Source organism: Copidosoma floridanum, unplaced genomic scaffold, assembly GCF_036245765.1.
Source record: "Copidosoma floridanum isolate Cflo_tuat_1 unplaced genomic scaffold, Cflo_Japanese_pri ptg000025l, whole genome shotgun sequence".
Lineage (NCBI taxonomy): Eukaryota > Metazoa > Arthropoda > Insecta > Hymenoptera > Encyrtidae > Copidosoma > Copidosoma floridanum.
In genome coordinates, this window is record NW_028321902.1 from 5,227,157 (window position 1) to 5,243,465 (window position 16,309).

General features: G+C 39.8%; 4 protein-coding genes across 8 annotated transcripts; 1 reads left to right on the forward strand and 3 right to left on the reverse strand.

Annotated features, from left to right (window-relative positions):
- Window positions 1-759: 759 nt before the first annotated feature.
- Window positions 760-1,910, reverse strand: Lipt2 (Lipoyl(octanoyl) transferase 2). The gene has a single exon (XM_014348477.2). It carries the CDS (start codon window positions 1,908-1,910, stop codon window positions 1,170-1,172), a length of 741 nt encoding a protein of 246 aa, XP_014203963.2. The 3' UTR covers window positions 760-1,169.
- Window positions 1,911-1,919: 9 nt separating this feature from the next.
- WRNexo (WRN RecQ like helicase) lies at window positions 1,920-3,808 on the reverse strand. 2 transcript variants are annotated; one of them, XM_014348476.2, is made up of 8 exons: window positions 3,592-3,808; window positions 3,143-3,313; window positions 2,983-3,072; window positions 2,794-2,909; window positions 2,483-2,707; window positions 2,271-2,415; window positions 2,093-2,194; window positions 1,920-2,006 (listed from the first exon to the last, which is right to left on the reverse strand). In XM_014348476.2, the coding sequence occupies exons 1-8, from the start codon at window positions 3,664-3,666 to the stop codon at window positions 1,920-1,922; spliced, it is 1,011 nt and encodes a 336-aa protein (XP_014203962.2). In that variant the 5' UTR covers window positions 3,667-3,808. The 2 variants fall into 2 exon arrangements, with proteins under 2 accessions (XP_014203962.2, XP_014203961.2); XM_014348475.2 differs by having other exon boundaries at window positions 3,143-3,316.
- Window positions 3,809-8,677: 4,869 nt separating this feature from the next.
- Window positions 8,678-16,284, forward strand: LOC111643944 (chymotrypsinogen A). Its single transcript, XM_089595490.1, has 5 exons — window positions 8,678-8,771; window positions 9,027-9,279; window positions 9,373-9,518; window positions 15,626-15,906; window positions 16,011-16,284. Exons 1-5 carry the CDS (start codon window positions 8,678-8,680, stop codon window positions 16,191-16,193), a joined length of 957 nt encoding a protein of 318 aa, XP_089451616.1. The 3' UTR covers window positions 16,194-16,284.
- On the reverse strand, window positions 9,250-15,441 carry LOC106636122 (DNA (cytosine-5)-methyltransferase PliMCI). 4 transcript variants are annotated; one of them, XM_089595303.1, is made up of 15 exons: window positions 15,226-15,441; window positions 13,799-14,892; window positions 13,522-13,731; window positions 12,719-13,454; window positions 12,325-12,648; window positions 11,999-12,256; window positions 11,680-11,931; window positions 11,472-11,623; window positions 11,099-11,397; window positions 10,920-11,031; window positions 10,710-10,859; window positions 10,462-10,628; window positions 10,145-10,382; window positions 9,858-10,074; window positions 9,250-9,267 (listed from the first exon to the last, which is right to left on the reverse strand). In XM_089595303.1, exons 2-14 carry the CDS (start codon window positions 14,879-14,881, stop codon window positions 9,883-9,885), a joined length of 4,173 nt encoding a protein of 1,390 aa, XP_089451429.1. In that variant the 5' UTR covers window positions 14,882-14,892; window positions 15,226-15,441; the 3' UTR covers window positions 9,250-9,267; window positions 9,858-9,882. The 4 variants fall into 4 exon arrangements, with proteins under 4 accessions (XP_089451429.1, XP_089451428.1, XP_089451426.1 ...); XM_089595302.1 differs by lacking the exon at window positions 9,250-9,267 and adding an exon at window positions 9,598-9,816; XM_089595300.1 differs by lacking the exon at window positions 9,250-9,267 and having other exon boundaries at window positions 9,598-10,074.
- Window positions 16,285-16,309: the final 25 nt, after the last annotated feature.

The following is a 16,309-nucleotide window of genomic DNA, read 5'->3' on the forward strand; positions in this document are numbered from 1 at the left end:
TTTTTTTTTTTTTTTTTTTTTCTATTCAGAAAATATTTACGAGTGTTGAATTTTTGATAATTAGACATATTTTGAATGAGTTGTAATATTGTTGCTAATATTTTGGGGATGAAAGCTGTACGTGAAAATATATGATCCTGTTACAGTTGAATAAATGTTACAAATTATTGACGTTAAGATGAGATGGACCATGTATTTTGTGATAAAAGATCTTAAATTCTTGGGACTCGTTAGACAAAGTGATTTATTTTCGCATAAAAATAGAGGCCCATAATGTATTTCGATTTTCTCTTGATCTAGTCACAAGTGACTCGCTACTCGCTGGATAAGATATACAACGGTTATTTCGATTACGACAATGACAACCTTTAGAGTAAGATTACTTTTTTTTATTACAACGTTGCTGAAAAATAATTTTTGGATTACGTTTTTTAAAATGCGTATGTACTGTAGGCTGCGTAAACTGCCGGTGATAAAAATACCACAAAATTATGTAAAGTGTTTTGTTGACTTTTTAATTTAATCAAAATGATTTTTAGATAATTTACAATTTTATTTACTTTACTAATATCTATGTCTAAACATAGTATCGTAGTGCAAAATTATTTTTATTTGCTTTGATTCTGAAATCGCTATCAATATTTGAAAAAATCCGTAGGCTGTGTTAAAAACTACACTTTATTGTATTTAGAAAAATAGCATGTGTAGATACCACGCGTTTTTTTTCTGTATTAACGACACCAATTTAAAAAATAAAACTTTTAAAACATTTTTGTAACTTATCAATTTATTCATTATTTGTAGATGTATAAATATTTTTACAATGTATGTTAAAAATCTGCAGACGCAATATATATTTGTTCTAATGTTTGTTTTCTTTGAAAAATATCGTCAATAAATTACGACTTAGGCCGCGGACACATGGAGAGCGTAACGCGTACCGCGTAACCATTTGAGCCCATAAGAGTGACTTCGCCTACTTTACCTCTCTCTCACTCTTATGGGCTTAAATGGTTACGCGGTACGCGTTATGCTCTCCATGTGTCCGCGGCCTAATGGAGTAAAAATAAAAATTTCTCTAGTATGATTCGAAAAAATTTTTTTTAAAACAACACGATTGTCGTGATAGTCAAACAAATATCCATAATGACGTTTGTTTTTCAACAGTCTTACAAGCTACTAATCGCACTAACAGTGGCACTATTCTTGGCGGCATTTTTACAATTGTTTATGATTTTACCAATCTCCTCTCCACTCATATCTACCATTTCACACTGAAATTCATCAGCAAAGGCCCTTTTAAGCACCGGGATCACATCCTCTGTCCGGACATCGACAGACAGTTCCTTGCTGAGACTCGTCACTCCTTTGTCTTCAATGCCACAAGGTACGATGTGCTCAAACCAGCTAAGATCCGTATTACAGTTTAGAGCCAACCCGTGACTCGTTATATATCTACTCGCATGAATACCAATAGCGCAGATCTTTCTATCTTCGATCCAGACTCCCGTGTCGGGTGACGTCTTTCCACGTAATCCGAACTCCGCGCAAAGCCTAATTATCATTTTCTCAATCTGTGACACGTAGCAGCGCACGTTGGATTCGAATTTTTTAAGATTTATCACCGGGTATGCTACCAGCTGACCAGGGCCGTGGAAAGTTATAAGACCACCGCGATTTGTACGGTAAAAGTCTGCACTGAGTGATCGCAGGCGAGCCTCGTCCTTTTCGCTATACCCTCTATTCCTAATACCTACGGTATAGACTGGATTGTGTTCCAAGAGCACGAGGCTGTTGGGAGTATCGCACAGATCTTTATTGTGGTGTCGATCTATTAGACACTGCTGCAATCGAAGACCGCCACCATAACTCATGCGGCCTGCCCAGAATACTTTAACTAGTTGTTTCATTTTTTATTTTTATTTCATTCTCAGCTTTTTTTCTGCCTCTTTAGCTGAGATTTCAGCTTTTCTCTGCTCTATTGTTAAATGCAGTAGTAATGAAACCTGAAAAACAGAAATAAATCATGTTACAACTATTTAATTCGCGCGAAATCTAATTGAAAAAAAAAGTATAATTGAATTAATATTACGTAGGCGTCAGTGGCAGCATAAAGTTTTTGAGAGTTACTTAAAGGATGGATGTGCCATTTGCTTTTTCTTACAGCTGGGTCCTTAGAAATTTTTTTCTTCAACTGCAATAATACAGAAAATAATCAAATCGTTTTTTTTTTATTTTTTATTTTGAACAGGAGATCAATGAGTAAATACCAAATAAGCAGTCAATCTCTCCAAGCTCCATCGACAGGATCGATTCAGGACTGAATTAACATGTGGTCCACAGTCTAAGCAATTGTTATCAACAACTTTTTGTCCTGGAAATTCTTTGAAGTCTCTTGTCAACTTCCACACATCACTAAAAGTTTATTAGGCATTAATAAGTGTGGGCTTGAATGTATATTTAGAAAAAAAGGGTACAGTACTTTTTAATGTTGACCCCGACAAGTTTTACTTTTGAATGGCTCAAAAATTCAATAAAACTAGAAGGTAATTTTTTTATGTTATACAAGTGCAAAAGGTGACACTCTTTTTCGGATAAACAAATTTGAGCCAGAGCAGTCTTTCCACTTCCAGTTTGAAAACTAAACGGCCACTCCAAGTCAAAACCTACTGGTATCACTGTCTCGTTACTTTGTTTTACATCTGTTCTGTAAAATAGAAATACGAAAAATAATTTTATTTAATACTTATTTACGATAGAGATTAAAAGAAGACCCGTTTTGAGCAAACTTACAGTAACTTGTCGCATAGACTAGCAATATCATAAAAATCGTGAATATAATTTATGCGCCCCTTGAAGAGGATAGCAGGTAGTGATTTGATGTCTGGCTCTATTTCAGTTTTTACTAGCTAATTAAAACAACACAATAAGACATTCTATTAGATGATTCAAAAGATAAATCTTTGTACTCAAAAATTATACCTTTTCCTTTTCATTTGGTGGAAGATTTCTTGCTGAACGTCTCAAGTCTTTGACTTGATTTTCACTACTCTTGTCTTTTTTTAGCCAATTCTACATAATTTACATTTGTGTTAAATTATTTACCTAAAATTTAATACAACAAGTTACTGATTGTCTTTACCTTGACTTTCTTGGTAGTAACACTATTCTTCAAGCTCAAGTTCTTCACACCATCAATCACATTAGACTGCTTTAAAATGTTATCATCAAGTGGCTCCAAGCAAACTCTTGGTATCAGCTTGAGCAGTTTGGCACTGACTTCGTCGGTTTCTTTTTCTTCCACTACCAGATTCTGCTAGCAACGAATAATTAATGAGCTTACATACGCCAACAATTCAAAGTAAACACACGCGATGTGTAAGAAATTGCAACAGTTTTTGTTCAATAAGATAAGCTTTTAAAGCCCATCAATCACAAAAAAAAAACAGACAAAAACACTTACTTTCGATGTACTTACAAATGAAAAAAGCTGACATAAGTAAATTTTCGGATTTCTAATTCGTAAATGAAAAGAGGAGAGAAAAATTCACGTAATCGCTTCTAGAGATATATATTATGATTACTCCTAACCTCGGTTTTCTTGAGCCAAGCAGTTATCGGTCTCGACCTCTTTGCATTGGCTGCCGACGCTTTTGCCTTTGACATGTTTTTTGTACTCTTCTTTGAATCAAAATACACCAGCGTTGTAAACACTCCGACAAACTTTTTTAACACAAATTAGCCGAGCAGGTTTAAATGCCGTTTTGTTTTGTGCTCCGATTTTGTAGAACTTTTCCCGCCAAAAATACGAGCAGAAAGTGACATCTAGTACATAAATACGCGCGTTTTTTGAGAGGAAATTTTCTCCTATCGAAAAGCAAATCAAATCTTAATTCGTTAAAAGAAAAATGTCTGCATGGGCGATTAGAAACGCGCGCGAGGACATTGGATGAAATCGAGTGGAAAACTCGTTTTTCACGCTCGCGACTGTTATTAATTTCGACGTCTCTCCTAACGCCCACACATATACATTCTGTCACGAAGACATATTCTATAAAAAAAAAAAAAAAGTGCCAAATACAAATTGAAAATCCAAACTTTCATTCAACGATTTTCAACGAACACCAACAGTTTGAAAAACGCGACGGCGTGAGTGATGCGTTTATGCATATAACACGCAATTGCACTAATTAACAAACCAAATCCCCGTGCGCATAATTACACGTACAGAGCGCTTTCCCGAAAATAAAAAAAAAATACACCTCTCCTCCTCCTCCTCCCACACAGAGAGAGAAAAAAAGCCCATCTCGATGAGGGGCGCAACCGGAGTGCGAAAATAAGAGCCGAAAAAAACCGTATATAGGTTTCTAATTCACGGCGAAATTTCTCCAAACACCCCGCGCACAATGGTACCACTAGTCCCCCCCACCCCCCTTGAGAGCAGAGAGCACACACAAAAAAAAACGCGTATTCTTCCAAGAGGGTGTTGTGTGGTTGTATATATAGCGGCCAAGGTTAACATCAGACACGATGAATGGCTTTTCCTACATGCACGTACTTAGAGTCGAAGGAAAGTGAATATATACGTATACACGCGGCGGCAAGGAGTGATTCGGCCGGCAGATAAGGGGGAGAGAGAGGCCCACTTTTCGCACGCGATTTACACTTTCGCGCCTAAGCGAAAGTGTCTATCTCTCCTCTGTATGTATAAATATATACTAGCGCACATCAGTGTGTGTGATGTATGGTGTGTGCACTGCGTGTGTATAAGTATAGTAGGGGCTAGGGGCGCAGTGTCCTTTAGAATTTCATAATTTTGCAAAAAGACGTAACACTGCACAGGCGCGCCTCCTCCCTTGCGAGAAAGTGCGTCGAGAAGCCGGATAATCGATTCGTGTACTCTTTTCCTTTCCCTTTTCTCGCGATCCATGGTAGTTATATATTTCTTTCTTTTTTTTTTTTTTCGTTGTCTAGTCGCAGGTGTGTGTGTGTGCACATACGGACTTTCTCGGTTATAAATCGATTTTGTCGTGTGGGGAGGGACGTAAAATAAATTAGGCGCGATTTTCTTTTCGCGCGCCTCCGAAGAAATTGGAAATGAGAGGCGAGAGAGGGAGCTTTTTTAACGATTCGCGTGGGATGGAAGCTCCGCGAGGAGAAAACTTGTGCAGGCCACTTATTTATTTATTGGTACTCTCGACCGCGGGAGTAAAGCCCCCCCCCCCCGCCCTTTTACAGTACTTGTGCTTTTGGAGATGTACTCTCCATGTATGTCCTGTGCACGCGTTTATGTTTTCCAACGCGATTGATAATTTTGTTCTAAATATATTAACATATCATTTTTCAATACCATATTCTATATTTTTTTTATCTTTGGGTAATAGTTTGTAGTGTGTGATATTTATACAAAATGAGGTGTTTGAATACAAGTACCACATCACAAATGAACATTTTGGGTAATTTACTGAGTTACCCAAATTAAAGGTCAAAATCATATAAATTTATGTGTATTTTCTTACTTGAAGTAATATTAATAACCACACAAAATCAGTGTATGATAATAGTTAGCACAGGACTAAAATACACGAGATTAGAGTATTTTTAACAAAAACTTTGGGTCAAATGTAACTCGCACAAACACCTGTTTAGCATATGTTCAATTACAAACAGAATTCATTTATTTTTTAATTTAACGGATTTCGAACAACGTATAATTGATCTGAAATCTATAGATTCCCTTTTTTTATTTTTCTCTTATGGAAGTGGACAAAGATTAAATTTTCTTTTTACAGGTGTATATTATATAGACTGTATGAATTATTCATGTGGCAGCAGGTTGACGAGAGACTTTTTTTTTTTTTTTGACAATAGATCCAACAACAACAGTAATGATAATCGAGAGCGTGTGCAGCACTTCCACCGGTTACGAAGATTGCATGAAAATAGATTGTTCATGTATGACCACAGAGTATAATAGTACATTTATCGAAAACGTATTAACAGTGCAAGATCGAAGGTTGTACATGTATATAATGAAGTGTGGTACGCGGTGAGAAACGAAACGATCGGGCCCCGGGTAATGGAGCACGACCTCGATACACTCGAGAGCTCATCATCGACTTCTTTGATGATTGCAGCATCACCGGGTTTATTTATCTCGCGGGCGTATACATGTATACCCATTGCATCGGGTGAAAATAATAATACAATAAAACCGTATTACACACCATTAACCGGTCATGGGAGAGAGAGGACGAGGCGTCTCGTCGAATTAACCTGTTTTTCTCTCTCCTCCTTTTCGGAGCGACAACCCACTTTTTTTTTTTTTTTTCTTTTTTGTAGACCCAAAAATTCGTCGTGACTCAATTTCCCCTTGAACTTATACAGCGCACGTACGTACATACACCCGAGGATTAACATTAAAAGCGCGCGCTCGAGGAAAACATCTCAAGTTTCGCGGTGTGCACGTGCATGCCGTTGCCGTTGACCCCTGCATGCATTTTCTACTTTCGAACCCGTGTGTAACACACATAGCAAAGTGACGAGGCACCAGAGCGTCCCAAAGGTCGAACACAACAAAAAATGTCCTTTCTTTTTATTTAAAAAAAAATAAATGCCTAAATTATATACTTTTTCCGGAAGGGATGGTGTATAGTGGACGTATGTGCGCGCCCATACCGAAGTATAGATACATACACTTAGAAAGTGTCCTCGGTCCTCCTCCCCGAGACAAAAGTAAAAGTTCTTCAACCATACGCTGCGGTACATACGTCACGTGCCGATATCGAGGAGGCGTCGATTTATCATCCGAAACAAATAGAGAAAGGCTGCTCCTTTTTTTAATTTATCATCACCCGCAGCACACACGCGTCGTCATTAACACTCCCATAGAGCTTGTTGAAAAATGATGCTACATTTTTTTCTTCTCTCCCGTAGGCACAAAAAAAAAAAAAAAGAACTCGGTCAGCGGGGAACGACGGCTCGTAATCTACTTGCCTTTTTTTTTTTTTTATTTCGGCGCGCAAGAACAAGCGCCAACGACCGGTAATTATACCATCAGGCGCTCACCTTTTTTTTTCTTCACGCAATCATCATAGTATATAGATTCAAGTTCAAGACCTGCACGTTCGAGCGAATATAATAATTACACTAGCTGCCGGTCAGCCGCCGCAGTGCACACACTCTCGCGCGGGGATTTTCTCCCGATATTTTTCCTTTTTCCCTCCCAGTATTTTCCTCATCGCCCGCGAGACATGTAAAAACGTTTTGGCCCAACAACAGCGAGAAACAACAACACACAGTGAAAGTACACTATCGTGTACGTATTGTACAGTAAACAGCCAGAAGTACTTGGGGAAATGTTTTTTTTTTTTTCTTTTTTTTTTTTTTTCTCGTCGAGAGAGCCGTTGTTGTTGTGATAAATCTCCTTTATGGGTGAATTCGCGCGAGAACGGATTTCGGGTATTGTACAACAGTGTACATATATACTCTACAAACGGCCCCGATTTTGTGTATCCCTACGGATTACCGATCATTTCGCGTTGATAATGCAAGAATATATTTTTTACACGCCCACGGAACAATTGATTTCGGCCACGAAGGAATGATATCGATATCTGGACTCTTGCTGTTGCTTTTATCCCCCCCCCCCCCAAGCTCGACTGGTTACGAGGTATGCACAATTTTAACGTGAAAGTTTAGATCGCAAGGGATACACGTATATAGCTCCGTGTACTTTCTTATCAATGCAAAAACATTCTTTTTTTTTTTTCGTTACGGTGTACCTCCCGTCGCTCGACGATCGGCCCGAAAAAATCGGCGAACGACCTCGACCGTCACCCCGAAAAATCCCGCTATCATTCAATCGCACGCAAACTTTTACAATCAATTGCGCGCACACGTTCGAAACAATTCACAGCATCTCGCATTATATACATGTATACGTATATAGAGTTCGTTGAGGAGGGATCGCTGAAAATTAGAAAGTGAATGAGCCTCCTTCTCCACGACGACTTATTTCCTCCCCGGTATCACTTTCCTTCGGTGTGTAAGTATACCCCCCCATGTGTCGAAGGAGCTATAGGCTGCCGCGCCGCTAGCCACGGCCGCCCCGTCGATGCTATAATGTGCAGTTCACTCGGTGTCGCGCGCTGACTTGCGGTGCTGCTGGACCCCTTTGGGTCTACGGGCGTTTCACCGCTATTTTGGGGTGTGTGTGTGTGTTTTTTTTTTTTTTTACCATGTTTGCATTAGTGTAGATTCGACAGAAAAGTGGTAGTTGGCAAAATCAGGAAAATGGAATAACAGTCGATAAGGCTTTGCACGCGTGTGAACGTTATAGTTGAAGTAAACAATTTTTTTTTTTTTTTCTTTTTCAAATCTAGGACAAGAGGAGCGAAGAAAAAAAAGTACAGTTGATTTAAAGACGTGAGAATGCGAAAGGCTAGTAATTGCCAAAACCGGTCGAAAATAACGGAAGTGCTTGGATTACGAATTCGTGGATTGTCGTGCGGAAAGCGCGCCGACGACGGGCAATGACGCCGAGGCCCGGTGGACGAGCAGCCGGTTGACGGATCGAAGAAAAGCTACCTTCCGACAAACCCTTCTTTTTCTTTTTTTCTTTTCCATTTTTCGTCGTTTGTGTGATTATTTCGGCAGAGAGAGAGAGAGAGAAACGATGAATCTGCAATTCAAGGTCTGCGCGATCATATTTTTCGCGCTCGTCCAAAGGAGCCTCTCGATGATGAAGGCGATGAAAGACGACCACACCAGTAAGTATGTCGAGCCTACGGAAATTAATAACAAAAACAACTCGAAATCATCAACCCTCGGCCTCCCCCCTTCCGAGAATTTATTAAGCAAAGAAAACGACGGGGGTGGGGTCGCGGGGTGAGAGAAAGAGAGAATAAAAAAAAAAAGAAACACAAAGTGTCACATAATCAGTGCTAAGACGATGATGATGACGCGAGGTAAGAGAGAGAGAGAAAGAAAAAAACAAAATGTGTGTGTGCGCTGTTGAACGGCAGAATGTGGATGTCCAGCAGTCTGGCAGCGGCAACCCCGTCACCACCACCACGGCAACAACAACCGGGACGATGTCGAGGAGACCGGGGCGACCCGAGGACGCATATTCAACGGCAAGCCGAGCAGACGGGGCTCCTGGCCGTGGCAGGTTTCTCTTCAGCTGCTCCATCCGAAGCTCGGGTTCATCGGCCACTGGTGCGGTGGGGTGCTCATCGATCAGAGCTGGGTTCTCACGGCTGGGCACTGCATTCACAAGTAATTACCTTTAGTATAATATCGAGTGTGATAAAATAAATGTTGTTTCGACGCTGTGAAAATTGTCTTTTTTTTTTTTTTTTTTTTTCACAGCGACCTGTTCAATCTACCGATCGGCGCTTTGTGGACGGCTGTGGTGGGCGAATGGGAACTGGACTCGGGAGGTCGTGGGTCGGCTCGACTGCCCGTCGAGAGGGTCATTCTTCACGAGCGCTTTGAAAATTACGTTCATGACATTGGTGAGTAATCATCGACAATTTTTTTTTTCGATTCTCTTTCGTTTATTTAATTATAAAAAAAGAAGAACAAATGCGCGATATACATTCGGTCAATCAAATATTATCGTACCTAGTCGGGTTTGTACGAGAAAAACGTATACAAATGGTCAAAACTTGTAAAAAAAAAAAATAAACAACGCTGCAGCGTTCAATCTACTAATATTACGTTCTTTGGATTTGTGATTGAGTTTTGACGCATACAATCTTAAGTGTGTCGTAATCCAAGACTACACATTTTATGTGTAAGATGTTTCTTCAACTTAAAGTAATTAATGTATCGATATAAACGAGACTAAGTACTTATCGATACGTTGGGTGAGAAGTCTCACAAAAGGCTTTTCTTAATTTCACTTCCAAGACACAAGGAAAGCAGGGGCGAAGTCGACTGGCCGATAAGCCGGTACTTATCGTGCGTACTCACGGCATCTCCTAGCTTGAAATCATCCGGGAAACCTTGAGATCGAGCGCACTCGCGTACGCTTACAACTCGAGGTTGCTGGGGATGTATCACCGGGCCCTTTTGAAAAAATAAACATTGATGCTTAACTCATCCCGCGTTTTAATATGAAGATTATAATTACACTTACCTCCGTGCCCAAAGGTTCAGGGTTCGTGATGTTTCCGAAGTAACCGTCCCATTGCAATCTACTGTATAGACCGGCCCATTGATTATGCCGCTTGGCAGAGTGCACAAGATGCCACGGTATTATGGTGTCCTCTTGTCTGTAGTTTGAATCACAGACACTTCCGTTTGCGCAACTACACACACCTCTCATGTCGCCGGCAGAGTTCTTACCGGCGTCTGTATCGTCGTGCGTGTAAATACTGAAAAAAGTAAAAAAAAAAAAAAAGATGAGTTGGAACAAAAAAGACGGTATTTCTTATTATAAGAATGTGAACGTACAGTTTTTTCGTATGAGATCCATCGATTAACTTCATGTCGGAGTTGGGCAAATTTCGCCAGTCAGATCCAGGTGATAGGGGTAACAGTAAAAATCTGACATGTACTAAAGCACTGAATTTTTTGCACTCGTGATCAAACATATCGTTTTCTGACACACCAAGCCGCATCTGTACAGATAAAAATTGCCATTCAATTTTACGTATCTTCTTTTTTTTTTTTTTCAAGCCAAAATTAAAACAGAACCTTACCAATTTTTGATAGTGAGTTAAAAGTTTGCCGTAATAACCTAAATCGTTTTTATACTGTCCATGAGCTATGAGTGGCAAGTCTGATATGGCATCGTGCACATTAACAGAGCGGAATGGCGCGGAATTATTCCATTCGTCAATGGGACAATACTGAAAGACACGTAATTAAATTAGTGTGAATATTGAATTTTGCACATCAATATTACATACCTTTTTGTCATCAACAATGACATGAAATTGACACATTGACTTGGGAAAAACGTGCAAGTTTTTCGGATAGCTTGGTAACTTGTACCCTGGTGCAGCTCCTAAGATCACTGATCTAAAATAATAATCATGATAAAAGGTACAATACGTTAATTTATCTATCTTATTAAAATAGGCCAAACCTTTTTCGATTTTGAGGAACTCCGAAATTCCCAACTTGCATAACATTAAAAGTCACTTGGTAACCAATCGTTACAAAACAACTTAAAGTTAACTTTAAAAAGTCATTATGTTTCACAAGATTCTCGTCCGCGTCCATGGCAAATAAGACTGGTCGGTAATATTCGCAATACTCTATGAATGTTGCGACGTCTGAATTTTTAAAGTTTTCTAATGACTTGTAATTTTTGCCCGGAATAGTCGCGCATAAAAATTCCACTTCTTCCGTTGGAATCTTTGGCTCGTCAAGCTCTTCTTCAACCTGGGGGAAAAAAATTGTACTTAAATATAACTGTAATTTAATGGTACTAGAAACATTAAAGTACGTAGACGAACATTTTTCACTGCCTCCAAAAACGACTTGACATTTGTATTGAAGACTTCAGTCTTTGTCATATTTAATTGAAACACAGAGAGTGCAGCTTTATCAGGTTCAATAGCCCATTTAATGCTTGCCAAACCAGATCTTTGAAATCCCATTGCAAGGCCTGTAATTTACGTGTTATTATCAATTTGCCAATACCTGTAAAAGTGGTCATTTTACCTCCACACCCAGCAAATATGTTCAGCGTTTTCAGTTTTCTTGTGACGGGATGCTCTTTTGGAATGTCACGAATCACAATTGACCCCTTGTATCTTTCCTTATTAACGTCGACAAATGTTTCGTCCCGGTATTCTTTTGAAAAATAAAATCGATCAGGACCTCCAGCTGTCCATTGGTCGACACTAGTTTTAATAGAATTTTTATGGACTACGTAACATTTGCCAATAACATGTGTGAACTCCATCTCGGTCTCTAGAAAATGCAAATTAATCAATTATCAAATTTATAAACTTTATAATTATACAATGAATTGTAATACCTTCTTCACTCCAAAAAAGTTGATTCAAATTACTCTTTTTGATTAAATTTTTACCGTCATGAGTATTTTCTGGTCTATACAACTTTTTAACTCTCATAAATATTTTATCATCCCTAGAAAACAGTTCGGTAATAAACCCTATATCCAAAATTGGTAGAATTTCATGTTGCAACTCCTTCACTGGATTCTTTTTTATTCTGTAGGACTCTGTATACTTCTTGTCATCAATCGTTTCATTCTTTACACTACCGACGTATGCTATGATCCAAAACAAATGGCATTTGACTAATTAAAAAATTTTTCAACAAAAGTACAAATATACAAACCATTATTATTAGACATCGGAAATTTAAAATATAATTTTCTGGGTTTGATGTACACCGTACTTCCCACGAAATACTCTTCATTTTTGTAATACACTTTTTCGTACATTATTTTATTGTCTTTTTCATCCAACTTAGTTAGGACACGAGGTTTCTTTTGTGCATCAGCGTGATCTACGTCTACTTGAATTTTACAAAACTTGTACGGTGTCTGTGACTTTTCTCTCAGTGTTTCGTCCTCGACTGGCAAATCGTAGAACTTTCCTGTCAACGGTTCAAACGATTTCTCACAAAAATAAATATCCTCATTAAATTCTCGGGCAGTGACTGAAAATTAAAATTTATCGTTATGATTTGTTTAACCAAACATTTAACTGTAAAACAATGTATGTTATACTTGATTGGTCCCAAAATACAGGCTTTTTTCGCTCCACGACCTTTACTTTTTTTGAAATACTGGCAAGGGGAATGTTACTGCACAATGCTATATTAAACACTTCCTTGGGATTTGAAAACTCTCCCAAGACAGTATCTTTACCCCACCAGTAGAAGTTTGCGTGGCACATCGCTTCTCCGGAATTATTTTCATATATGTAATGAACTTTCATTATTTGAGGCGGTACTGAAGTTAAACTTGAGCGCAAACAAACAAAATCACCAGATTTAATGTGGAAACCGGACACTTTTGCAGATTCATAGTAAGAATCGCCATTATCAAATGCAATAGGTGGACCTAGCAACGCCACGTCTTTTTTGTATTCTTTGATGCCCGTTATTTTGTTGTTGTATGCTATAGTACTGAAGGGTATATCTTTTGTGGGAATGAATTTGCTTAGCCATTCGTCTTCTATATTTGCGTCTTGTATTTCACGCCAAGCACAGCGTTTTCGCCAGCAATTTTTTTTAAGCGTACAACCGAGGCACTCACCGCATCCAGGCCTTCGGCAATTGACGCAACACTCGCACTTGAGTGTATTTTTACTCACTACTTGTGGAATTTTTGTTTGATTGCAGTGGAAAATGACTTCAATGAGATTACGATGATCCAAGACTAGACTAAGATTAGAATTAATTTCATCAGAATCGTACAACCGCTTCTTCCTTTTATTTGCTCTGGTTTCTCTCCCAATTCTCTGAAAATATGATTTTCAACAATCGACAAAACTTAATTTTATTTATTTACAATCAAGCTCAATTTACCGTTGATTGGGATTTCTTTAAATAATTATATCTGAAATCAATGCCGGCAAGATCCATCATCCGGCGTATACAAGGTGACACGACGAGCAGTTGTTCTGCAGGATTCGACAATTCGTCAAAAGACATTAACTGCATACATATGAACGGCGCAAGGCGCATCAAATCGTCTTCTGTAAACACTTCTGGTTTGTTTCCGGGCATTGGTATTGTCTACAAAAGTTAAAACGATTATAGAGCATAATCTTCACGTTTAATGTAGAAAAAGACAAGGACTTACTTGAAGTTTGCGCAATAAATCTTCGTACGAAGCATCGGGCTCGTGTAATACGAATTCAATGACTGTTTTGCTGACGAATATTTTGAGCGTGGCAGTTTCCATAAAAGAAGCATACTCTGGTGAAGGTTCCATCAGTAAGTAATCTCCCAATTCGGTGCAAAAACCAACCGTCGGTTTTTCTCCAACATCAAACCCAGTAGTCCACCACTCGACAATAGGCCCGAAATTTTTCCCCGGAATAGCAACGCCATCGGTTATTATAGGGTCTTCGCTGTAAATTGGTTTAACGTATCCAGAAAAATATATTTCTTTATCCTTATCGATTAATCCAGAATCAAACGAACACAAATGACCGTTTTTACAATAGACACTGAAACACGTAATTTTGTTGTACGCTCTCGTGTCCTCTTGAGAGAACTCATTATTTTCCTGACCGTCAAACAGTACCAGACGATTATCCACAATGCTCATTGCCTCCGATTTACCATCCAATGGCCTCTTGTCGTAAAAAATAATGTCATCGAGCCTCTGTTGGCATATGCTGCATAATATTTCATCTTTGTCGTTTGTTTCGAAAGCAACGGTTGAACGCATCAGGGAATTTGTTGTCCCATGCAAGTTTTCATCATTACTGCGCGTAATCAACATATTGGCACTCTGATTTTCCGAGACGCCGTCTCTTTTATTCAAATCTAGAGAATTGTTAGTACTGTTAAAAATACTCTCGTTCAGGATAGGGACTTCAAAATCAATTGTAACATTCGTTTCTTGTTTTTCCGCCGTCACAAGGCTCTTGTTTGCGTTTCGTTTGGTCGAAACTTTTGAGGCCCCCCTGGGAGTTTTGGGAGTGGACGTTCGGGTCTTCGAGATAGCTTTCATCCTGTTAAACGACGGAGATCCATCGAAGGAATCTTGCTCGGCATTTTCATTTTTTACCTTCCGGCCAACAGCCTTTTTCGTCCTTTTCACCTTTTTTCTCGGACTATCGTCCTCATCCTTGACTTCAGGCATTACCTCCTCTTTCTTCGGCCGGCCTCTCTTCATCGGTTTTTCTTCATCCTTTTTAACTTTCTTAGTCTTCATTGCAACCGAACCTATATATATATATATACGATAATGTAAAATTACTAATCACCGATTGAGCAACAAAATTTCAACGTGTAAGTAGGTATACAACTTTCCCGGCGCATCGAGATTACACGTGTACGTATACCTGTATATATAGTCCCGAGAGCGCGCTTAAGCAACGAAACACCGAAACTCGAAACCAAAACAAATTAAGAGGCAGATATGAAAAATTTTTACTTCTCCGAAAACCATTCGACAACGACTTGAAATAATTGTCCTCTCTCACGAATTTCACGGTTAATTGCGTCATCGACCGCAATTGCGACAGTTTGTAAAAGAATGCGTGTGTACTTACTTACTTTCGACAATGACAGATCACTCGAAGAGTTGACGATGTGTCTCTCCTGATGGACCCCGACACCACTCGAGAAAACAACTGTCAAGCCAATAAAATATAAAAAAATAAATGTAATATGTTCAATGCACGTAGAACAAAAAAACACCGGCTTTCTCTCGTGCAGCAGGGTGCCTCACCGTCTGACCGTCTCCGCTGAATATCAACACGACAATGCGTGCTCGACACGCATACATGTGACACGTTTGTACCGGTTGGGAACTAGAATTGTCCCTAGCACGGTTGCCAACTTAAACTTCCCCCCCACCCCCAGACAAAAAAGAGCACACGCATTGGCAACACTGCGATTGCTCGGGTCAGTAAAAGCGCGGGATTTTCAAACAGTCGCACGACATGTTCCACAGCCCTGATGAAGCTGGCGCGCCCGGCGCCGCTGTCGCGCGTGGTAAGGACGATATGTCTGCCCGACGGGGCCGAGGACGATGGATCACGGCCGGGACTGCAGTGCGTGACTTCGGGATGGGGTCGCTCCGGGCCGTCGCCGTCGTTGTCCTCGGCGCTTCTCGAGGCCAACGTGCCCCTGCTCGAGCTCGCGGAGTGTCTCAAGGCCTACGGGAAATCGGTGCCCATACGCGACGGGCACCTCTGCGCTGGCAACACCGACGGCTCCTCCGGAAGCTGCGTCGTGAGTGTGCACACTGATTGTTGATTAATCTTGGACTCGCCCAGGTGTACTAAGAGTGGACATGTTTTTTTTTTTTTTTTTTTTTTTTTTTTTTTTTTTTTCAGGGTGACTCCGGGGGTCCCTTGCAGTGTAGGAGGCCCGATGGTGCTTGGCAGTTGGTCGGGGTCACGTCTTTCGGGTCTGGTTGCGCTCGGCCGGGCTTTCCCGACGTTTACACCAAGATACAGTACTACTCCTCTTGGATCAAGGACACGATCGCCGATGATCTCAACGAGGAACCGATTTAGTTGTGCCCCTTTTTTTTTGTTGGCATCGTTTCACTGGTGTAGAAAGTGGTTTAGATTTTTACAATTTTGTATTCTTGTAAATAAAAAAAGAGCTGTGTATAAAAATGTTGACGATA